Source organism: Rhinolophus ferrumequinum, chromosome 3, assembly GCF_004115265.2.
Source record: "Rhinolophus ferrumequinum isolate MPI-CBG mRhiFer1 chromosome 3, mRhiFer1_v1.p, whole genome shotgun sequence".
In the NCBI taxonomy this organism is placed as follows: domain Eukaryota; kingdom Metazoa; phylum Chordata; class Mammalia; order Chiroptera; family Rhinolophidae; genus Rhinolophus; species Rhinolophus ferrumequinum.
This window is the reverse complement of record NC_046286.1, coordinates 89,074,522-89,099,473: the sequence shown is the minus strand read 5'-3', so window position 1 is coordinate 89,099,473 and position 24,952 is coordinate 89,074,522. Positions and strand designations below refer to the sequence as shown.

At 34.8% G+C, this 24,952-nt stretch overlaps 1 protein-coding gene across 11 annotated transcripts in view; it reads right to left on the bottom strand.

Annotated features, from left to right (window-relative positions):
• The window catches only part of UTRN (utrophin), a 460,160-nt gene that overhangs the window by 203,703 nt on the left and 231,505 nt on the right, over positions 1–24,952 (bottom strand). For 10 of the 11 annotated variants that reach the window (XM_033093589.1, XM_033093581.1, XM_033093608.1 and 7 more), the window contains one exon: positions 24,164–24,353. In XM_033093589.1, the coding sequence (XP_032949480.1) occupies positions 24,164–24,353 (190 nt within the window). Of the gene's footprint in view, positions 1–18,659; positions 18,857–24,163; positions 24,354–24,952 lie in introns of those variants that run through there. The other variant, XM_033093667.1, reaches the window with a different exon arrangement.

Here is a 24,952-nt window from a genome sequence, read left to right as displayed (position 1 = left end):
ATTTCTAAATCAGAGGGGATCTAAATCAAGTAGGATCAAATTCCCAGAGGGATCCATTCACGTGTGTTGGATACTAAATGTCTGTGACAATTTGCATCAACGCTACTTTGACCCACTTGAAATGTAAGCTTTAGCCCTAGATCAATTTGGAGCCGTTTGAAGAACACTTCTAATATAATACGAGGCATTCATACAAACTCAAAAACACATATCTATTGGAATGAGAACATGCAAAACTAGTAAAAATATTGAAAATGTCAGTACATTGTGTGGCACTTAAACTGAGCATTAGCTCATTTTAATGATTGCTTTCTCCTATAATTCTGCCAATATTGCCAGTAGCAGATGTTGTTACTGAAAGCGCTAATTATTATATGCCCTAACCACTCTGTCTCTCCCTCTCTCCCCCGCCTTCCTTTGTTGGTTTGTATTAGCAATTACATCTGGTCATGTATAAATTGCATATGTTTGAAGTTGTGTTTTGTGTAGGATGATGTCACCACACCCAAATAACAAAGAGATCAGTTATTTTACTTCCCAATGTTAAACACTGTTTTATAAATAGTACTGAATAAAATGAAGTTCATCTATAACCTCTGTTCATTGTCCCATTTCAGGTCAATGGCATACAATCAGAATTTATTTCCATTATGTTCTAACAAGCAAATACCTGCAAATTAAAATGTTAAGGCATAAAAAAAAAATCACAAAAGTATATTCTATGGTACCTTTCCAAGAAAGAGTCACCGCAGTGTGAACTTAAATACCACAAAAGCAGGATTATAACTTGAAAATTATTATTTTTAGCAACTCACAAAGGCAACCATTTACAAAGAAAGAAAAGGGAGCTCCAAAATGAGAATAAAAGGCTATCTGAAATCCTTGAAATAATTTCTTCTGCTTAACTTCTAAATATCCTAGATGTCAGGAAACTTATCTGACCTTGTATTTACACTAATAAAATCTGAAAATGAAGATTTCTTACTTCATACATAGTGTTAACTTCAGTTGTTAGATATAAACGATGGAAGGCAAAAAGAACTGATGGACATGCTAAAGTTAAAGAATTCTGAAGGTAGCTGCAAGAAACACAGGGCTATAGCTTTTAAAGTAGAGGCGACACAATAAATAGAATATTGATTCATTTCTAAGTAATTTTCTATGAGTAATTGACACATTATCTCTTGCCAAAATGATGATAAGGGAAAAGGTATTCAGTCATACCGCGTTTCCCCGAAAATAAGACCAGGTCTTATATTAATTGTTGCTCCAAAAGATGCATTAGGGCTTCTGTTCAGGGGATGTCATCCTGAAAAATCATGCTAGGGCTTATTTTCCGGTTAGGTCTTATTTTCGGGGAAACGTGATAATGAAAGAAGACTGGGAACGGATCTGGCATTGGAGTTTAACAATGAAACTGTAAGGGAAGTCCTATCATCAACGCCCTGCCTAGCAAACTGATATTCTATCTTAATTCATTTCATCAAATATTTTTAAATATCTATTATGTGCCATTGTTGAATCTAAAGGCAGTGGTTTTCTGTGCATAGCAAACATTTGACAGATGTGCTGCAGAATTTTGATACATAAAAACAAATTTATTTTGGTTAAAAATGTTGTACCCTGCTGTTTTGAATACAATGGTCAGAAAGAAATGATGAATTCAGTGGGTCCTATAAGGTGGTACAAAGGCAATACCCTCAGGTCCAAGAACCAACAGGGATATCAAGCAAGTGCCAAGAGAGCTCTTGTATTCACTGGGAACTTTTAAGAACTTTTTCAGGATGGCAGAATTTTACTCAAGTGCAGCAGAGCTGTGGAGGAGCCAAGGATAGACTGTGATGAGTGGATCCTTCCATAGACGTTATGAGAGACCAGGCTCAGATAAAATATTTGCAGACTTCAGTGATTTTATTTTTTGTCTCTTAAAGCCTTCAAACAGGCTATCAAACTATAACATTTTAAATTGAGCAACAATTACAAAATGTCCCACCCAGTATACTAAGGAGACACATGATGGAAAAAATGATTACTTGTCATAAATGAAAGAACTTACCTTTAGTGGAATAATAAGTCCCTTGTGATACTATATGATCTCACTTACATGTGAAACCTGAAAACACTGAACTCGTAGGAACAGAGACTAGAATAGTGGTTGCCAGGAGCTAGTGGGTGGGGGAAATGAGGAGACGCTGATTAAAGGGGACAAACTTCCAGGTGTGAGATGAATGAGTTCTGGGGATCTAATGGACAGCATGGTGACTATAGTTACCAATACTGTAGTATATACTTGAAAGCTTCTAAACTTACGTAATGTTATATGTCACTTACAGCTGAAGATCAGTCTATAATTTTATGTTCAAATAACATTCAATTATTTAACCCCTTAAAATCAGGCCATTGATTTCTTAAGACAAGATCATTCATAATTGGGTAGAAGTTACTCCCACTTTCCACTCTCCTTTTTCTCCCCTAATCCTGTTTGGTCTTTCTGAAGACCACTGGGGTGGGTGTAACTACATTTATGGGTTACCTCCTACATTTGTAGGCAGTGTGCTCTGTAGGTCCTTAGCAGGCATAGTCTATCTGATGGACAGCTCTCAGAGATATGAATTACCGTTTCTACCACATAGATGTGGAAAATAAGGTTCATACAGCTTCAAAGTGACAAAATAGAGTGTCCAACTTCAAAGATCAAAGGCTCTGGAGTTACATGGAAACACAGAAAGGGAGATAAAGAGCAGAGGAAAATATAATTCATATTTTGGAAAGTCTTATATTTCAACCACACCCTAAGACATTTAATTCAAACACATTTAATTCACTTAAATCTTATGAGAATATGAGTATTGATACATGACTGCTGTGCAAGTAGACTAGACCCTTTTGGAACTAATTAAAAATACAGAAGTAAATTCTCCAGGAAATGCTAATTATTTAAATAATGCTTGTAACTTCTGCTTTCATTTTGGGCACTAACAGATACATCTGAAAATTGACATTTTTTTAATAAATCATTTAGAATGTCTGACTTTTTTCATAAGATGTCAAAAATTTTTTACTGTAGGGACTGAGACTCGCTATTTTGCTCTCAAATACTTATGAAATTATTTATTTCATAACTTCAATGACAGAATCGCTTCCTCAGTAATTTGAATTCCCTAACATCAAATAGATGTTGACCAGGTGTTGAAACATCAAAACAGATGTACACCAGCTCAAAGGAAATCAAAATTTTGTCACAGAATTGTAAGAAATTTGTCAAGAAATGTAAGAAAAAAAATTGTTACAAGTAATCAGTGATTGCAATGTAAAACTATGCAATTGACAGATATTTTAAAATTATAAAATTCAAGGCTAACATTAGTATGGTGAGACCAATATTCTCATATACTCGTATACACATATACTCATATTCTCATTGGAGTACTTTGGGCTAGCCTTTCTGGAAAGCCACCTGGCAGCGTATATAGACTTTGATCCAGCAAAGCCACTTACAGAAACTCATCCTAACAAAAAAAAATAACAATCGGAGTCAAAAATTTATACACAATGACTCTATTGAAGCATTATAAAGACAAAATTAGAAACAAAGTTATTTGTCCATTTCACAAAACAAAATCAAATACCAACACTGCCATTAAAAAAATCATGATTTTTAAAATCAAAACTATAAAAATGCTTACAATACACTGTTATGAGAGGAGGAAAAAAATGATATTCAAAAAGGCATAAAGTATTCTATAAAATATATTTCCAAATTTGTATAAGTATACTTTATACAAATATATAGAGTGAAATGAAATAGAGAAAGATAATAATATTTCCTTGTGCGTAAGCAGAATTAACTGATACATTTTATTTTCTTCTTCCTTTCTGTCAGCATTTTACAAAAGGAGAACTTGCATTTTAATATGTCCAGGAGCAAAAATGTAAATGTTATTTTTAAAACTAATGAAAGCTCTTTTAACTTGCCAAACAAAATTAAAGGTGGTTTGCTATATGTGCATATTCAAAAGCTGTCATTATACTTCTTTGACAATATAATGCACAAATTTTTCTAAAAACAAGTTTTATACCAACATCAAGATGAAATATCCAGGCTCAGCAAAAGTCCTACACCCAATATGATCAACACAGTTGAAGGTAAATCCAGATAATCTGTTCACTCCCAGTCCAGGGCTTCCTCTCCCATCACTGACTGCTTCACAAGTACCTTAATTCTTCATTGAACCTCCCATAAAGATTTTTTTCAATGTAAAATGATACCCCGGAGAACTATTTCACTGAGTACCCTTCCTCACATCCTTCTAGCCCTAATCAACCACCCCATTTCCTGATGCACATCTGTCCTAAACAGGTATATATCAGGAAGTGGGGTGCTGGATTCTACCCTTCAATTGCTGGCTTTTATTCAAGGAAACAAGTCTACTACTCCCTACACAGTGCGGTAAGCTTTAGATGAGATTTCTCCCAGACTGAAATACTTATTTGTTATTTTGATTTAATTTAAATAGCAAGGGGGTTAATCAAGAGCAATTAATCAGGAGCACAAACTACTTGTTATAAATAAATAAATATGTTTTGAAATCTCCCAATAACTCTTTTCCGTTATTTATACTATTAGTAATATGCCATTCCAATTCATTCTTGGTAAACAGCATAAAGTGTGGGCCACACAGTTTTCAGTAAACAAGGAACAACATTAGGGTTCAAATAGTACGATTTCTATCATTCTTTGACCAGATAAGAAATTTCAGTTTATCTGGCAATGTAAAAGTATAATATATACTGAGTTACAAAAGACAAAAAGGCTCAAAGATAATAGCATGTGTCCTAAAAGAACCACACCATATACGATTACGTCAAATTACAAAGCAGCAGCTTTAAGTAGCAACTAGAAGGAATGAGAAAAACCAAACAAAATGCAAATATGAATGGCTTTTGCAGTAACCTATTATGAATAAATTGTTCCTTTTACAAAACCTATGTATCTTTCCTAACTAGAGACAAGGATAGTCCCGGAGTCTAAGAAATGAGTCTTTATAAATTTCTACTAACCTTGACAAATGTGAAAGACGAAGACATTAGATCAATATTGCAAATGGAAGGGCCTCTTAGCCTGCCTGGACAAAAGTTACCAGTTCCAAACAGGATTTGGAAAATCTTGTTAAATAGGGGTGCAAACAAAACCTTCCTATTATACTGAGTCTGAAATAATGAATGCTTTAAGAAAGGACAATTTTCTTTCCAATCTCTACAGGAATTAGTAAACTATAATAAATGAGATTATCAACACTACATATTTCATGCTTTGAATAGTCACAAACTTGCAGTAGGCATGTGCAGCTTTTGTAAAGGAAAATTGAGTTTTTTAAAATGACTTTTGTTCAATTTAAATGAGCTAAGAGAAAGAAAAGCTACAGGCTCAGTAAATATTTATCATCAGGTAGGTCAAGACACTTAAACTATTTTGCATTTGTCACAGTCTTAACAAAATGTGAAGAACACACAAAGAGAACAATTAAATTGTTTTATGATTCTCAAGAGTTAAGCTTTCAGAGTTTCAAGTAATCTCTCCAACCTTTATCATAGTGGAGTTGCTATTACTTCCAAAACATTTTATCATGAAAATATTCAAGCAACAGAATAGTTGAAAGACACTAAAATAAATACCCATATGCTGACAACCAGATTTAACAACTTTTAAGATGTGACTATATGGGTTTTATCTAAGAGAGATATTTTTTTAATTTATTTTCAGGAACCACCTCCAAGGAAATCATTCACACCAACAAGTTAATTCATTTGGTGTTAACAGTCCATCTCAGAAACCTATAAAATACACTTTTATAAAATAGTCCCATAAAATCCAAAAAATAGACTATATCCTTATCAAAATAGTTCAGCCATTGTCACTATTAATATATTCTAGGACAGTTCACGTAACCCTTCTAAACTTCTGTCTTCTCATCTTTAAAAAATAAGGGGACCATTCTGACTGGGGTGAGGTGTATCTGATTGTGGTCTTTATTTCCATTTCTCTAATGATTAGTGAGGTTGAGCATTTTTTCATATGTCTGTTTGCCATCTGTGTGTCCTCTTTAGAAAAATGTCTCTTCATGCGCTCTGCCCATTTCTTAACTGGGTTGCTTTGTTTTTTTGGTATGGAGTTGAATGAGTTTTTTATAAATTTTGGATATTAAGCCCTTATCAGATGTGTCATTGACAAATACCTTCTCCCCACTGGGATGCCTTTTGGTTTTATTGATGGTCTCCTCTGCTGTGAAAAAACTTTTTAGTAGATTGAGGGAGGGGGGTTATCACTTTGTGAGGGGTATAAATGTCTAACTATTACATTGTTTTGTACACCTGACACCAATAAACTCCGTTGACGAACATTTCAGTTTACGAATGCCGTAAATTTTATGGATCTATGGTATCATTAGATAGGAAAATTCATGCTAAATTTGTAGTTTTAGGGGTTGATTTTAAAGGTCTGGAATGGATTCATCCATTTTGCATTACTTTCTATGGGGAAACAGTGCCTCGCTTTTCAAACGTTTCAGAACTTGACTGGTCTTCCAGAACAGATTACGTTAAAAAACCAAGGTACCACTTATTCGAAGTCACCAGTGTTTGTTTTTTTTATGATTTCAATATCAACAAGAAAACTCTACTCTCACTTCCTTGTTCGACCTGCAATATGACATTCAGAGAAACCATAAGACACCTAAAATGGGCAAGACACCTGTCCAGGAGCAGCCTTCTACTCCAACACTCAGATGCATTTCTAGAAATCACTCCAGCTTTTAAAATAAGGATGATGACATTTGGCACAAGTGAATTATTGAATCATGTAATTGTCATAAAGTATTGATTCTCAACCACATGAGACTTCCTGAAATTTTTCGTTTATAATTTCTCAAATCTTTCACTAGCTTCCTGTCAAGCTTTGCAGCTCAACTTTTAGAAATAAGCATAATAGGTCATTAGGCTTCCATTAGAAGAAGCAATTACTTCAAAAAGAGAAAATGTTTCCCTTTTTTACCACCACACCACGTAAGGATCTTACACAATGACAGGTTATCCAACAAAGCACTTTAGGATTTGCTTCAAAAATTAATGGAAAACAGCAATCAGTCATTCTGCTCATTAATTCAGGTTATTCAGTTCCTATCAAAACCTTCCTCACCAAATAGAGATTATTAAAAAATCATCTGAGAATTACCAGAAAGTTTAATAATTACTGAAATTCAGGAAAGACCTTCCTCAAGTCTTCCCAAGTTTTACATGTGACACCAGCATCTGAGATAAATAAAGTACAGATGATAAAAATTATGGCTGCCCTAATATGGGATTGAACAAAACTCTCAGAGTATTTCTTTTGACTAGATACTGCCCTTCAGGGGACATCAGTCCTGCTCTGAAGACATGGGCTCTTTCATGGAGCCCCAGTGTGAATCTAAGTTGTTTAAAAATAGTATGATTTTACTGGCAGAAGATGCACCCTTAATACGAAAGCTGGCTTGGTGCCTTAAGAAAGAAGAAAAATGAAATGATCCTGCATTGCAGAAAGACATGCTGTGGTTGGTATTCAACATTCTGCCGCCTGAGTTGAGACAAACAGAAGCTTTTAGATAGCATGTTCTTTCACCGTTTCAAAAAGTATTCCATCAGCGAACTGTGGTAAAAGCATGTGGCTAAATATTGTCATTGTGTTTGGTGGTAGGTTAACAGAACAAGAAATTACAGAAAATTTAACATCTTAATTTTAGGAATACTCTAGCCCTGTATAGCAAATTCATAAACATGAACTTATTGATCCTATAATATCTTTCTAATAGAATGCATATCATTCTCACTGTCTACATGAAGAAATTGAGGATTGGCACATTATTTGAGAATCACAAAAGATCAAACAGCAAGTAAGGTAATCAAACCTAGGTCTTCCAATTCCCAATTCAGAATTTTTCCCATTATACTTACTTGTAAGGTACTCTAAACAATGAATATGAAAAGTAAGTTACATATTATAACGCTGCGAGGTTTACAAATCACAACAAAAGCTATCCTAATTATTAATTAAAATACAAAAACTATCAAATTCTGTAAGATAAAGTAGTAAATTTGTCACAGTAAGTTAGAAGTACTTTCCATTCGTTTTACCGAACATTTATGGTTTCAAATTCTTACTCCCAAATCTCACGGTAAAAAGCAAAGACAGAAACTAGATCAGTGGCTGCCTAGGGCTGGGAGAGTGGAATGGGCAGAAATAGGGAGTGCGTGCTCAGAGATATGGGGTTTCTTTGGTGGCGGAAGGAGAAAACTATTCCAAAATTTAATTGTGTTACTAGTTGCATAACCTTGTGAATATGCTGAAAAACACTGACTTGTACACTTTAAAAGAGTGAATTAGTGTATACAAATTCTATCTTAATAAAATTATTTTTAAAAAGTCAAAGGAGAGCATTTCTGCTATATTATAATAACATCGTAAATCTTGAAAATTGGGTTATCTATTCAACATTTACAAATACTTGCTCTGTTCAAAAACTCTTCTACAATAAGGCCCTAAATTCAAGAAATTGAAATTTAAGAGAAATAAACAGCGAACTATAATACTAGGCAAAGTTCAATATAAATTCTATAAAAATAAGTACAATAGATATAATGAAATGCAATGAACACTGGAGTCATCTCCTGGAACTGAGCTATGTAGACAAGTGTCACTGGGCTATCTGACCTTGGGTGGCATAAAATAATATATTAAAGCACATTAAGACCAAACCTCCACATAAACGTTAGGGCATTATTTCCTCATATATTAAATGAGGAAACTGGCCAAATAATTTTTATAATTTCTATTAACTGTAAAGTTCTATCTATGATTTAAGACTAGATAGACTGATTTATACTGTTAATTATTTTTCATTTTTGCTTGAAATATTGTGTCATTCGCTCATCAATTGAGTCACAATGAAAAGCATAAATTTTTTTGTCACTCTCATACCAAAATGACTTGCATCGCCAAAGGAAGGTCATTCCGTTTTAAGGAGACAGAAGAACTCTGTTCTTATTTCAAAGGTATGAATATTATGCAATTTTTTTCATTTTAAAATCCCCATTTGGAAATGCTCTCCATGTTTGAATATTTCCAATATTCACAAACATTTTTTCTTTAAAACGGGACTAAATTTTGGAAACAGTCAAAAGTCAATGATGATCTGGCATACAGAGCTGGCAATCAAAAGAGTCATTTTTCATTGAGATGAAAATGTGAATTTCCTAGCTACGGCCGATAAGCCAGGACCCAGTGTTCTCTGACTGTCATGAGAACACTTTCGTTCCCTGTGTGTTTGCACACTCAGTGGTCTATTCCCAGAATTACCTATTCAACTCGACCTACTCTTCACAATTCCTAACTACCTTTCTAAACACTCCCTGACATTTTCAAGTCAGAAATGACTTTTTTTCTTTGTGGTCAAACAACTTTTAGTTTTATTATGTGGTATTTGTCACACCCCATCTTAAACCTTAGTGTTTGTGTTCCTCGCTCAGCGTCTGGATTTCAGACAATTTGGGAAGAGACTGTTTGCTTCCACACTTAGGCAAATCAGTTAACCTCACGAGGTTTTAGTTTATAATCTACAACATGGTTGCATTTTTCCTCTAACAATTTCATAAAATATTTTTAATTGATATCACCTATTTTCTGGGCGGGAACAGGAAATTAGGCATGCAAGTTGCTAGTGGGCATGTAGACAGGTACTCCCTTGCAAGAGGGAAATTTGGCATTATATAGCAAATGTCATTAAATGTTCATTTGGTCTAGTTACTCAGTTCGAAAAACATATCCTGGAAATAATGGGGATGCACTCACTGATTTATGAGGGTGTTCATCAAGAATTATTTATCATGAGAACAACTGGCAATAACGTAGTTATCTAGCCATGGTAGATTACTTAAATAAGTTATCACGCAGCCATTCAATAGAAGTTTATTTACACTATTAAAAATCACATATAAGAAATGTTTGATGACACGGGAAAACATTCATGATGTGTGAAGTTTAAAAGGAAGGGTGTAAAGTCCCAAAAGAAACCTTATCACAAACAACACATCCCTTGCTGGCGTATTACAACCACCCTGGCATGAGGGAAGCCAGTCCCCTGGCAGCTCACACTGGGTAGATGCATGTGCACCTAGAAAACAACTCATTCTATATTGTTTTTCAGCCAAATACAGCAAGAACTTTCCATACCAAAAACAGTAAAGTCAGATGTTTTGGAAGTGAACTGAGAATCAAAACTAATGGCATCAAAAAACATAATTCTTATAAGTGTTGAGAATACATTTAAGAGTTTCTGTATTTCTTTTCATTCTCTTCTAAGCAAACATGTTTGTTTTCCCTCCAGTTTCAGTCACAGTAAAGATAACTTTTTCCTTTTCTTTGCTCAATCCTGGTAATGAAACAGATTTTCTTAATAAGATGTTTTACGTAAATTAGGATTATATGAGTTTTCATTGTGGGTTAACTAGATATTTAGGTGCTATCTAGTAGCCTAACCCACAATCTAGAGGAGCCCTCATCAACTGGGGAATACTCAGCCTACAGGAGTTTCGGTGCCAAGCTCATTGGTCAAGGGAAGCTTTTTCTTGCACTTCTTCAAACTGAGTCTCAATCAGAGAAAATAACAAACTGGGAAGAACTTTGAAGACTTATTTTCCCTACTCCACTGTTAAAAGTATGGATGGCCCATGTTGCAACTCAGACCCAGTAAGTCAAAGACTGCGGGGCATGAATCTTTTGGGAAAGTTCCCTGGGTAACTGATGTGAACCCCCTTGTTAAGATCTAAGGGTTCCTTTAGGGACAATAATAATAAAAATGATGATAACACCCCAACACCCAAGAGACATTAGGGAATCTCGATGGTCAAGTCGCTGTGCTGGGCACATCACTTAGATCCTCTCGTTTGATCCACACACAACCAATGTATTAGAATAATCGCCATCATAGCAAAAACAGCCACCTCTGTCACAAGACTAACCAACACACATGGCATCTAACTGTGTCAGGCTCTGTGATACCATTTTATAAATGCTATTAAAATTCTCACAATCACTGAGAGAGAGAGAGAGAGAGAGAGAGAGAGAGAGAGAGAGATTAATTCCAACTCCATTTTCTGAAAAGGAAGCTGAGCTGCAGATATTAAATGACCTGCCCAAGGTCACATCATTGGTAAGTAGCAAAGCCAGGATGAATAGAGTTCACAATATCTAACTCTAGACAAGTGTGAACTCTCTTAACCATTAAATTTCTTCAGAACAAGTTATGCGAACGTCCTTGTTTTACATGGAAAATACAATGTTGTATTCTGTGTTTACGGCACTTAACATGTACCTTTGGCACATGACAGCCATTCAATACATGACCTTGGAATTGAAGTCTTTTTGTTTGTTTGTTTTTTTTTAATCTTTTATTTTACTTTTTTAATTAAAATTTATTGGGGTGACAATGGTTTTAGTAAAATTACATAGGATTCAAGTGTACAATTCTGTAATATATCATCTATATATCTCATTGTGTGTTGAGTTGAATTCTTAAAAAAAAAAAAAAAATTCCTAATAGAAAAGACCCAGTTTAGAAAGTTAGTTGACTGACTTTTCAATTTATTTTTTAAGGAGTAATAGGCCCTTTTAAATAAATTGATAAAAACTACATTTTGAGTGTAGAGAATTAGGTTCAGTGAATATATAATTCCATACTTGTAATATGGAGACTCAAACCAAACTAAATTACTACACAAAAACCAGAAACAACTATATTAGTTTGCATTAAAATGAACCAATCCATCATTTTTACATACTAGACAATGAGCCCACTAAAAAAGCATACAACATACAAGTTTAAACTATAACAAAATCTTTGTTCTTTTCAAATTATATAGCCAGAACTCAAATACCAAAATCGTTTTGAAATGAACATATTTCATTATGTTTAAACTTTTAAGAGAAAACAAGTACATCCCTACCCCCACAAAGCAAGCAGCAATGAAACATCCATTATAGATCATCTGTTTCCTCATCTGTAAAATGAAATGGTTGAATACGATGGTTTCAGACATCTCCTCATGCTCTGGGATTCTACAACCCATGCCTTAAAAAATACTGTCGGTTAAATCTCTTCAGAAAATGAAATACGCATGAAGATAATTTAGAGTGAAACAATATCTACTACTTACTTAATTTGATTTCTCTTTCTAAACCTTCCGTAGTGCATAGCTCATTTTAGCCTAGTATAATTCCTAAAACTATCAGAAAACTATTGGAAACTAAATGTAACTGATTCCATTGGATCTGGAATCAGAATACTTATGTCTAGTTCAAGTTGTGCCACATACTAGCTGAACAATCAATGGCGTGTTCCCTAACCTGCCAATTTACAAAACCTGTTTTGCCGTTTATTCGGTGGTAAAATAATGACAATTTCTTTGCTACCTATCTCTTAAAGATAAATAATAATATAATTCTAATTAATACCCTGTATTAATGATGAACTATATGAGAAAACAGTGTAAACTGTAAAATACTCTAAAAAGTAAATTGTATCAGTGGTAATAAGCCTTTTTTCAGTCATGAAAGCTTGTGGTTATTTTATTGCTGTATTTGGCCACTTTTTTTACAATTTTCTTAGAGCAAGAGCAAAATAGTCTATTGTGAAAACAATTCAATGTCTTCTTTCATTTGATGTTTTTCCAAAAAGTCTTGCTTAAGCTTTATCAAGCCATACTTTTATATCAGCCTATTGTTTATTAAGCAATAAAAGTCACCATCTGCTTTTATAAGTGAGCTTTGTTATAAATTAACCTTCTAGAATTCCATAGAACTAAACAAATTAGAAGAGGGAAAATGAAAAGAAACCCTCTGATGCACTTCATATCCTTTCCAAGTTCAATTATTTGGATTCATTTACCTTGCCCAGAAATGAATAAACTTTATGAAACTGAGCAAGCTACCACAGCATGAAATTTTCGATATTCTTCTATCTCTATGGTAGAAGTTCTACTAATTGCTTATTTTAGAGAGCTAAAAATAAACTACCAAGTATACTAAGACAAGTTGGCAGTGCTCACGGTCACTGGTAATATCTATACATTATCTGAATATACTGTGCAGTATATTCAACTTAGAAATCTCCCCTTGAAATGTAATAACTTTACCCCTAGGTAAACACAAATCGTCAACATTGTAGTCACAATTATCAAATGATACTCTAAAAGTAAACATCTTGTATCCACATTCATAATGCTATTCTAACATTGTCAGAATGACTTTTTGTTTGTCTCTGATTTGGAGATCACAGATAAGACACACAAATAATATCTTGACTGTTAAAGAACTATTTAAAATGCAATCTTGTAGAGTGTATTCATTTTTTTAGTTAACTGACAAAGTATTATATCACATCTAATTAGACTGTTTTTAGCTAACAGTCATTGATGGCATGAGTTTTCTGATTCACAAAATGTTATTGAATTAGATAACTGTTTTGATTTTTTTTTTTTTAAATACACATTGTCTTAGGGAGCTATGGCAAAACAGAGATCAGGGAATCATCTAAAATAGCACTGCAGCTTTTGGAAGCCATAAGAAAACAGAGTACTTTCCCCTTAACCACAGAAGATACATTCTAAGACCCCAAGTAGATGTCTGAAAACACGGATGAACCCTGAAACATAGTATGAACCCTATGAATTCTCTTTTTTTCTACACGTACCTACCTAGGATAAAATTTATTTTGTAAATTAGTTATAGTAAGAGATCAACAACAATAACTAATAATAAAATACAACAATTATAACAATATGCTGTAATAAAAATTATGCAAATGTGGTCTCCCTCTTTCAAAATATCTTATTGTACTGTACATACAGCATGGATATGCTGGACAAAGAGATGATTCACGGGCCAGGCAGCACAGAGCTAGTCAGAGCAAGATTTCATCATGCTACTAAGACTGGAACAAAATTTAAAACTTATGAATTGTTTATTTCTGGAATTTTCCATTTAGTATTTTCGGACCAAGGTTGACCGTAGACAACTGAAACTGAGGAAAGCGAAAGTGTGGGTGAAGGGGGACTACTATACCTGATGACAAGTAGGGATGCAGGTATTGTCTCACTTTAATCTATAATCTCAATCCACTGAAGAAATATAGAAACAGGAAGAGTAAGGGAAGTAATGTACTCATGTGCTCGTACAGCTCTGACGCAACACGCCTCGGGCATCAATGGGGATGGGTTAGGTGTCAGCAAATCCTTCCACAGTTGGCATTTTATTTCTATTAAATACCTCAGCGTTCACAAATTTTCTGAACTAAAGAAACCAAGAATTTCTCATAAAACCAAGAAGAGACAATGCTCATAGGATCAACTAGAGTTGTACATCCAGGCTAGAGACCATGACTGACCTTTTCTGTGGTTCAAACGATATGTGAGTGATTTGATTACGGAGGGAATCTGAGAGCTGATCTTAAAATATATACACTTCAACATCCAGATCAAGACAGAGTAAAGCTCCATCACCCTAGAACACCTGAGGATTTAATTATTCAAGAATAGCATAGTTTTTAATCTGAAAACAAGATGGGGGAATTTGGGGGAATAAAAAAATGTAATTTAACTATACAGGGTGTAAATCATTTGAAAATACACCATGCCATTCTGTGTCTTCTTTAAAAACCCATACTCAACCTTAACTACCTCTAAATAAAGGGGACCCACACATGTAGGTGAAAAATGCTGTGCAAACTTACTTCATCAGTAAATCTGAAAATCCATTCAGAGACTCTGTGCCTTTATGTTCATACACCATTGCCCCTTGGCACTGTAAGCCTCTACGTAGCTCTCTACACGTGAACACACACACACAGCAAGCCTTTTGTGGACATCACCTGTCAAGCCAGATTTGTTGGGTGGAATCTTCTGGTCTATTTTTCACAGAGTACTCAGAGGCAGCTGCTCTGATACCATGAAAGAAATGGTTTTCCAGGCATGCGTTTCAGATCAGCACACATTCACTGTATGTGTGAATCAGTAGTCACCAAAACAGCAGTGTACATACCACAGAAAGAGAGAAAGAAAACCAACTGGAGTGCAAGAAGAGAACTGTAGAAAGTAAAAACAAAATTATGCTCTACTAATATTTAATATGTGATTTTACCACGGCATATGTGTGATTGGATAAGATAAGATAAGATGAGATAAGACAAGGTAAGGTAAGATAAGGTAAGATTAGACATCTACATAGACAGATGTTCAAAATATTTTTACTGCTAGGACTACATGAATCAAAAAAGTTTGGAGATGATTAAAATCATGTGAACTAAAGTGATTTAAATATATATGCAGGCAAATAAGAGTTATATTACATAAATTAAAAATTTTAAATGTGTGAATCCATGAGCTCAATTTACAGCACAATTTTTTCTGATTTTTTTATATTGGTTCATACTTCAATCTCCTTTACAAAAAGCTGCTCATACCATGTCCTCAATTAATAAATGTTTTATGAAAATTGGCACTAAAAAAGACATCAGGACTTACAAACTTCCTTTCTGATCCAACATAAACTCAGTCAGCTTTTAATCCAAAGATTGAATGATAAAATATCCCAAAATAATCATATAACAATGAAAACAAATTAAAGTCAATTTTATTTTCTTAAATCATTTACAGTCAGCTTTGCCTTTACTGTACTGTATTAGAAGAAAAATCACTTTTATAGTCGTTAATATTTTAAAGGAAAGAAGCAATCAAAACCCAATCTGGAAAAATTAGCATCCAGCATAAAGTGATTTTAATTCATCAGGGCAATTTCAACACTGCTAAATATATCTCCAAGAAAGTAGTGCTTATGCTTCAGTCTCCTGCCCAAATTTTATGGGATGTATAGCCAGGAAGAAATATTTTTCAAAGCGAAAAATACAAGTAAATGTGTGAGTAGGTTGAAAGGGGGAAAAGCATATTTCAACTCTGAAAGCTATGAATTCCAAGTGCTTCTTATCATTCTGCCCCTCTCTTCAAAACATAAAGGAAAGACCACAAAATGAGAATATTTAACACCAATTTTCAATTGTGTAACGCATACACTATTTTCTCATGCTCAAGAGAAGTCTGAAAAGAAGTACAGAAAGACAAGGTACACGGAGGGAAAAGTCTGGTAAAAGACAGAATTTTCATGTAATATGTAAAAAGAGAAATCCTAAACAGGAAAACGAGAGGGTATTAAAATATCAATATGAATTTAAAATAGTCATATCTCCCTCAGATTATGCAACATTTTTTTTCTCGTTCATGTCAGTCTGTAATGTATTTACAATGGACTGCCTCTATATCCTAAGGAAGAAACACTGAAACTTTTAGCATTTCCTTTCTAAGAAACTAAATTTAGAGAATGTAGGAGGTATAAGTCATTTTAGCATTTACAATTTAAGGGGAAGAGAATTTATAGTGTCTTAAAGCAAATAAATAACAAACTTATTTAAACCATGAGGTACTACATGCAGACTATTGATAATTAAAATACATTAACATTTTAAATTGGAATAGATATCTACGTCAATATTTGAGATGGCAACTGTTAATATTTAAGTCTGCAACTAAATTTTTATTTTTATCATATGAGTTAACATAGTAAACAACTAAGATCAGTTTTCAAAATGTAACCAAGCAAATAAATATCTATTACTAGCTGACTTATTTCATAGTAATTTTGCCACTTCCTATTCTGCATTTCCAGTTCCTTACACAAAATCTCATATATCATTGCCTTATATTGACACCTACTGGAAAGTACCAGAATTGTATATTTCTCATTTCATTATCTAATTTTAATTTTGCATCTGTTAATTTTGCATCTATGAAAAGAAATTTAGAAGATATCATTTCAACCGCAAATAACACAAATTTAGTTTTCCAAAAGAAAAGAGTAACACTTATCTTAAACATTTTAATTTCAGTGGTTTCTTTAGGAAATCATAAATCTCAAGAAATCTGCCCAAAGAGTATTTCTGATGGGAATTAATTTATGCAATGACTTCAGGAAAATGAACTTCTGTTTATTTGGGGTATAATAATAAAACGAATTAAGCAACTTTCTCCAGTATTTGAACATCTTCTGCTTCATACTTCAGACTAACTTAATACGTTGGTCATATGACTTGAGAAAAATATCTGATTTTGTGAAAGTATGCATATAAATGAATCAGAAAAATGGCCCAGCTAATAAAAACAGGATACTTTATAGTCATACCTGTAGCTAAAAAGATAAAATAACAAATAACATGCAGTAGTGAAAGTGCTTTCCTTCTCCATCATCAAAACTACCTGTTCATGAAATACATAAATATTTGACCGGAACAAATTCATTCTCTGAAGTGGACCAAAACACAACACATTAAAATAATTAATTTACAAATGTTTACAACTGAATTACTGAGTCATACTAAGGTTTAATTAACTTCTTGTGCAAATGAAACACTTCTAAGTATTTCTGCAAAGAATACTCCACTACCTTCATCTGTCTCCTAAAACTTCTCAAAGAAAAAAAGTTTCCAGACAGAAATATATTTAATTGACCAAACTGTAAGGAATAAAAACATGATAAAGTTAATAGAATACTTGTCCCCTACCAATCTGCTGCCATATAACATGCACAATCTAGGTGCTTGGACATGTCATATTTTACATCATCAGAAAAATAATCCTGTCCTAGAGACAGTATTTCCAATTACAAATGATTTGGGGCAGCTAACAAGACAATAAGATACATTCTTGGAAACGGTACTAGAATATGTTATGATGGAAGAATCCTGTGCTGAGGTGCTGTATACACTGCTTTAACATTCCTGTTATAAGTCCTTCCCTCCTTTTACATCAAATCTCCACAGTTTCTGACAAAAGTAATAAGATGGTATAACTATAGGTTAAATAAAACAAAACTATGACCAAAAATATAATAGCTAACTTAAAAAAATACAGGAGCCCATTCAATGGTTTATGGTTAGGATGACGTAGTTTTTGAAATTTGCAACTGTCAAACAAGTTGCCTCCTGAGAGTGTACTTAACCCACTTGTCCAAATAAAATTAAGTTCTTTAAGTTTAACTAGAAAGATTCAAGACTATAGGGAATATTGTATGATGATATTATCTAATACTCTCCAAAACATGCTTTCATTTTTCAAATTGAAAGAGATGGACAGTTTCTAAGTAACCTGCTGAAAGATTATTTTAAACTCTTCTTTTAAATTTACTGAAATTTACTTAAAATTAATGTGCCATTCAATATTTAGACACTGCAAAGTATCACAGAGGTAACAGGTCTTAACAAATGTAGTTTTGCTGTATTTCACTAGCCCATCTCAGAAGACAAGATTTTTGTCAGATGCAAAATCAAATGAGCACAAAACAGGACTTATTCCTAATTCTTAAACAACATTGAATTAGCAGTTCATTTCAACAGCTTTACAATCAGTCACTAAACAAGGAATTTTTTTCCTTCATAAAAACCCTGAAAATTTAGTTTTTAGAGCCTGAGAAACAGTAGAATTGTCAGACACCAGAGATCCTTATTTTCAATCACTCAGTTAGTTACCTTACAGAGCTTCTGATACCGAGGAGAAGAAACTGCCATCCTTTGTAAACGATGTAACAAAACCACAACTTTCTGCAGAGACGTTCTCACCACAGCCATCATTTTAAGTTTACCACACTTCTGGAGACACCTCAGAATTTGCATTATAAATGAAGAGCAATGATCATTTCCTCCCGGTCACTGGACAATGATTTGCCAGTTGTCTGAGCATGCTCGTTTCCAGGAATTCATTTGAAAGATACAGGGGCTCAGGTTCTAGGCAAAAGGCGACTGCTATTACTTCAACTTCTTCTCAATTTAAAAAACGTACAGAAATGCCACACAGAAAGCCCCCCAGCAGATGCTCACAGCTAGTACTTGCTCAGCCCGGCATGGCCAGGAAATGAAGCAAGTTGAGCAGCCAAACGCTGCCTGCTGCTGGAAAGGAGTGCGCTCAGTAGCCAAAAAGGATATTAAGTGAAACATTAAAGCTGCAGATACAAAGCAGACATCCCCAGGGAACAGAGATTCAACACATCACCACCACCAGCGCTTGCCTTGGAGCCGGAGCCGGTTTATATTAAGAGATCCAGTGGCATTCACTCGCTCACTCTAAAGAGGGATGCCTTCACTACCTGACTAAACGCAGCTCTGTCTGTGCTGTGTGATGAGTGAATAGACCCTGTAATAAATCTTGAGAAGAGCAGAAGGGTACCTGACTCTAATGATATCAGCCTGAACGTTAAGTGCTAATAAATCACTTCCAGACAGGTCTCAGAACAAGATCATCTAAAACAAAATAAAAAAAAAATACCTGCAGGGGGTATGTGGCTTTACCTAGGACACCCCAAAAGCAGAGTAGTCCATGGGCTCACAGATGCATGCCTTAGGAGGAAAGTCATGAAAAACCAAATTTCTAATGTTAGGTTAGTAGTCGTCTCATTCAAAAGCTAATAAAAAAAAAAAAGTCTGTAATTGACTAATAAACATTCCAAATTACATTTCCCTTCAGACAGCATCTTCGTGATCTCATTTTATTTGTCATAAAGCTGTTTTAATTTAATGAGTAAGAAATATAAGACATGATTTTATGATGTAAAAAGCCAAGTACAGAATTTTTGAGTTTTATGTGCACGTGCACAATTTGAGATGTTATCTTCTACTGCAGCTTGATATCATTACAAATACCAACTGGAGTAAAGTACTATTAGGAAATCAGCAAAATAACCCAGAATGATTAAATGACTCGGTCAAAGGGCACAGCCAAAAATAGAACCCAGATGTTTCTCATTATCAGTGTCCTGCTCGAACTAATAATCCACACATTCACCTTTCTGTATCATTGTCATGATTCTCTAAAAGAAACGCAGTATTTTAAAAAATTTGTTGCTCTTCTATTTCATCTTCCCTCTCAGTCCTTCACTTTAGCATGATTTAAAGTCCTCTGTTGGGTCTTACAGAGTTGTGTTTATCAAACAGTGTTTTTGTGAGCTTCTGCTTGTGTATTTTTTTCCCCTGTAGATTTTTACTGAGAACGTATACTGCCTCCTTCTGGAGAGGCTAACAATGTCAAAATACCTATGCAAAGGCAAACTTGGAAGAAGTAGACAATTGATGGTGTAATTAAAATATTGTTTTTAGGCAAATATACAAAAACAGAAAATAGATTAGTGATTGTTTAGAAGTGGGGAGATTAGAGAGTTGGCAAGGGCGAACTGACAGCTAAGGAGAATAGGGTTTCATTTTGAGGTGATGAAAATGTTCTAATTTGATTGTGATGATGGTTGCACAATGCTAAATATACTAAAAGCAATGCAATTGTACATTTTAGGTAGATGGTATATGAATTGTACATCAACAAAGCTATTATCAAAAATATATGAAGTTGTGATTGGTGTCTCTGAACCAGCAGAGGAAGTTTCCACGATACAGGTATTTCTCCCCCTAAATACGAAACTGAAAATGGAGCTGGGTACAGGGGAAGATTTGAAACAATCTAAACAATCAAAGTTTGCACTTATGGAACAAGAGGGTGAAAATTAGACTGAAACAGAACACAAACGATGAAAATAAACCCAAAACTCATGTTGTTAGAAAGCAAATCAGCCACCTGTTATAATAACACCCCGGAGAGGCAGTAGGGCAGCAGGATCTTACCCAGGAGAGAATAAGAACATTTCAGTTCACTGGTAATGCTGAAATATAAAGCTTACAATTAAGACAAATAATTAAAATTATAATATGCTAGAATGTGGGCATGAAAATTAAGAATAAATGCATTTGAATTAATAGATAAACTGGGAAGTCAATAATAGACTTACATTCAAAAGAAAAGAAAAAAAAGTTTCTGCATGTTTGGTCAAAGTCTCTCATCTGAATACAGATCCACAGTGACAACTGCACAGACAGCAGGTATCTCCTCCTGGATGTTATTCAAGCGCCTCATTTCAACATAGTCAAAATGAAATGTACCAGCCCATCACACACCCCACTAACTTGTAAGGCTGCCCTGTATTTTCCTATGTTCCCAACCTCAGGCTCTAATGCCAGCTGACAATCTTCTTTTTCTCTACGTCTTCCCCTGCCCTTACTGGACCCACACTATCAAGTTATTAGATCTACTCCCTCACCGCTGCCTCATTCCTGGTCATTATCACCTCTGACCAGATGGCTACAAGCGTATCCTAATGGACTGCTCTGCTGTTAGTCTTGCCCATTTCAAACCCATTCCTCATAACCATTAGCCACCTTCCTATAAAATACAAATCCTATTGCACCTCTCTCTTGCTCAGTGTCCTTTAATGACTTCTCCCCTTTGCCACCAGGTTAAAATACAAAATACTTAGCAAGTCATACAAGACCCTGTACAGTCTGAACCACTCAGCTCTCCAGGCACTTCACTCTCTTGAAAAATCTCCTAAGGATCAGCTTTTCTCTTGCCAATAGCCCTCTACAGAGCAGTCAACCTAACTGCCTTGCAGCAGGGCAATGAAACAAAACTACAGAAACTCAAATGACCACCCATCCTTAACAGAAATGACATGTACCATAGCATACCCTCCGAAATTAATCTTCATCTTCCATTGTGCTTCCAAACTATCCTTCATCAAAATGTACCCAAATTCACCTTACACTGAATACAGAATAAACTTCATCTACATAACATACTCCCATGGTCCTGCGTCCAGCTGTCAGACATGAACACGGACAACCAGTGAAGGTGTCGTGTAAGCAGTTCTACATACACCCCTTGTGCACAGAGCTCACATATTCTGAGGTCCTTATTCCACATTTCTTACCACCACCACCACGCCACCAGAAAATCTATTTATTATCAGCAAAAGGCAGCAGGTCTCTAAAAAACATCAACCTACAAGCTGCCAAAAATAAAGCCAAGGAATTTTTATTTTTTAACAAAATGGACAGAACGTTTTAAAATTAAGAACATTTAATAAAGGAACCAAGGAGCAAAAAATCATGCACATTACCACAAGGTCAAACATGTTCAATATAAACAAATGCATGTGTTTGTCGTTAGATAAACAAAGAGTTTTTAATGGACTCTTAATAAGTACCCTTTTTAATATTCCCTATGAAGCAAAACAGACTATTTTACCAATATTAAATTATTTTTGAGAAGCATTTACTCTACATGTTGTAATGTATTTTAGTAGTTTAGTCAGCAACCTTTCTTTCTTGATGCTGGTTGCTGTAAAACAAGTAATCCTGTGCATAGCTATTTTTATTTAGAAAGATTTTAAACAGCTCTATTTACATGTATTTCCACAGTTTGAATATTCATTAAACACTGAGATGAGTTTTGGCTATGGTAAGACTAGATCCCAACGTGTCAGAAGACATTATTAAATCCTAAGGCAGACCTGTGTTTTGCTGGTGCCCATCACTGAGTTTATTTCAAGCCTCCTTTGCTCACTGTCTATAAGCTGTTACTTACCATATGCATAGGCTAAGTATCTTGTGAGTTTAGCACCATTATATAAATTAAGTATCCATGAGCATTTGTAGGTCAGGCTTATAGTTGTTTAAGTCATAAAAATTAATACATTTTAGCATCAATTCACATTCAGGGCCCTCTATAATCCCCTAAAAACAAGGTGATCACTACCAATTTTACCAATTGGCATTTAAGGTGACCGGATGAGATTCTAGAGGGTGAGACAAAAAAACACATCTAACTTCGATACATGCCTGGTCACTTTCATTACCAAGACACAAGTATATTATGCAATGAGTAAGAAATAAGAAGTAATGTAAGGACACACAGATTTTTGTTAAATTAATCTTGTGAAGTCAAGCATACACCTGAGTGGTCTGCATGCATGGGAACAAGTTATAAATAAAACTATTCTGAAAAGGTCCTTTTAAAAATATATATAACTTTTCAACGAAAACAATTTCAAACTTAGAGCAAACGTGCAAGAATAAGACAGTTCCAAGAACGTGTCTGTGCCCTTTTATCCAGACCCATGTATTTGTTAACATTTTGACGTTTCAAGGGGAAAGCGTTCCTGAGAAAGCATTCACAAAAGGTCACCATACTGAATTCCGTAATGGTGAAGCAAAGGTCCAAGGGCAGCCGTCGGTATTCACTTAAGAGTTTGCAGACAGAGCACTGTGTGGGCCACAATATGAGATAATGTAAATGTCTGCCCTTGAAGAACTGTGTAATCAACTGGGAAAGGAGGAGACACAAATCAGATGACAATGGGTAATGAGTTGACCAGCACGTCAGAAATAATAATTGTCAGAATGATGTGAGAATGCCATGGCATAAAGAAGCAATCAGTTGTGAAATGGGCAGACAAGGAGACTTCTCCACTGAAACAGACTTTAAACCAAGTTCTAAGTGAGAAGGCCTGTGATCGGCAAGAGTAGGTCATTCTGCACAAAGAAAATGGAAGTTCAAGGGCATTAACGCACTTGTACCTGGGGGCAGAAAAAGGATTCAGGTAGGCTTCATAAGAGTCCTCATATGGTTTTTTTAAAGGACAGATTTTGTATTCTCGCATTTTGTGGAGAAGGAACTCAAACCTCAGACTAAATATATGGCATTTTTCAAGCTAAACACATAAAAGTAATACCTTCAAGCCCAATGTTCTTAGTTGTAAACTAACCCATAGAGCCTTTGCAGCTTTTATATTAAGTATTTATAATAAATGGAGAAAGAAACAACTTCATATTAGGAGGAAATGTTCTTATAATGTAAGACTCAATAAGACTAACTGTAACAGGGCTTTAAAATGACAGAAAACAGAACAGCTATGAGCCTATAAGTCTAAGTAAAGAATTATTACTTCCATAAAATAAGGTGTTTTTCCTCAATTATTAAGTAAAAGTACTTTATAGATCTTATTTCCAGAAACCAATTATTCACAGGGGCGCATGGATTCCACAGCAGAATAAGGTGACAAGCTCACCTTGAATGGTAGTAACTTTGCATGGAGCTGGATCAAACAAGCACAGTGTAACTAAAACTACTGGCTGCAGCAGCCCCGAGCACTTGCCTGCATCTGCTGTGTGAGTTCCTTGGCCAAGACCGTGTCCTGAAGAGCACTCTCCCGCTGAGAGGCATCCGCAAGCACATTAACTGTGGTTTCTGCCTCTTGTATCCACTTCAGGAAGTTCTCCAGGTCCCTGCGCGCGGCCTGCACGGTCCTCAGCTCAGCCTCCAAGACACTCTGTCTGTCAGCGATGCTGCAAGGAACAACATGACAGACACATCTCCATTACTCACGGGTGACAGTCCACATCATGCTCACCCTCAAGGAAAAATGAACAGACAGCCTCAAAAGAACCTTTATGTGTTTACGTTCCTCACACAACTGGGAGATTTCTTTATACGTGTGTTTTGAGTCATCCTTAATGGAGGGGTAATGTGAATTGTGAGAAGAGGGAGAGGCAGAGAGACATATAAATATGAACAAAATCACAACCATAACATAAAATAATTACGGCTACATTTCATAACTCATAAGTGTATGTTCAGTTATTCCCTAAACATTGTATTTCAATCCTTGAGCATAATGCCTGACACTCAAAAGGCACTATCAATAAATATTCATACAAGGAGTGACTAAATGAATTCCAGGAAGAAGTATAATCTGAAGAAACATTTAAGATCAAATAAAAATAATTTAAAGGGCTTACTTTATATATTTTAAACAATTCAGATCAATATAAATTGTTTCTTCAAGATGATTTAATAACATTATATTTGGAAGACAATGGACAACCAAACTTTTATAAACCATTCATTAAATCTACATTCAAATTGAAACAGAACTATCCTGGAG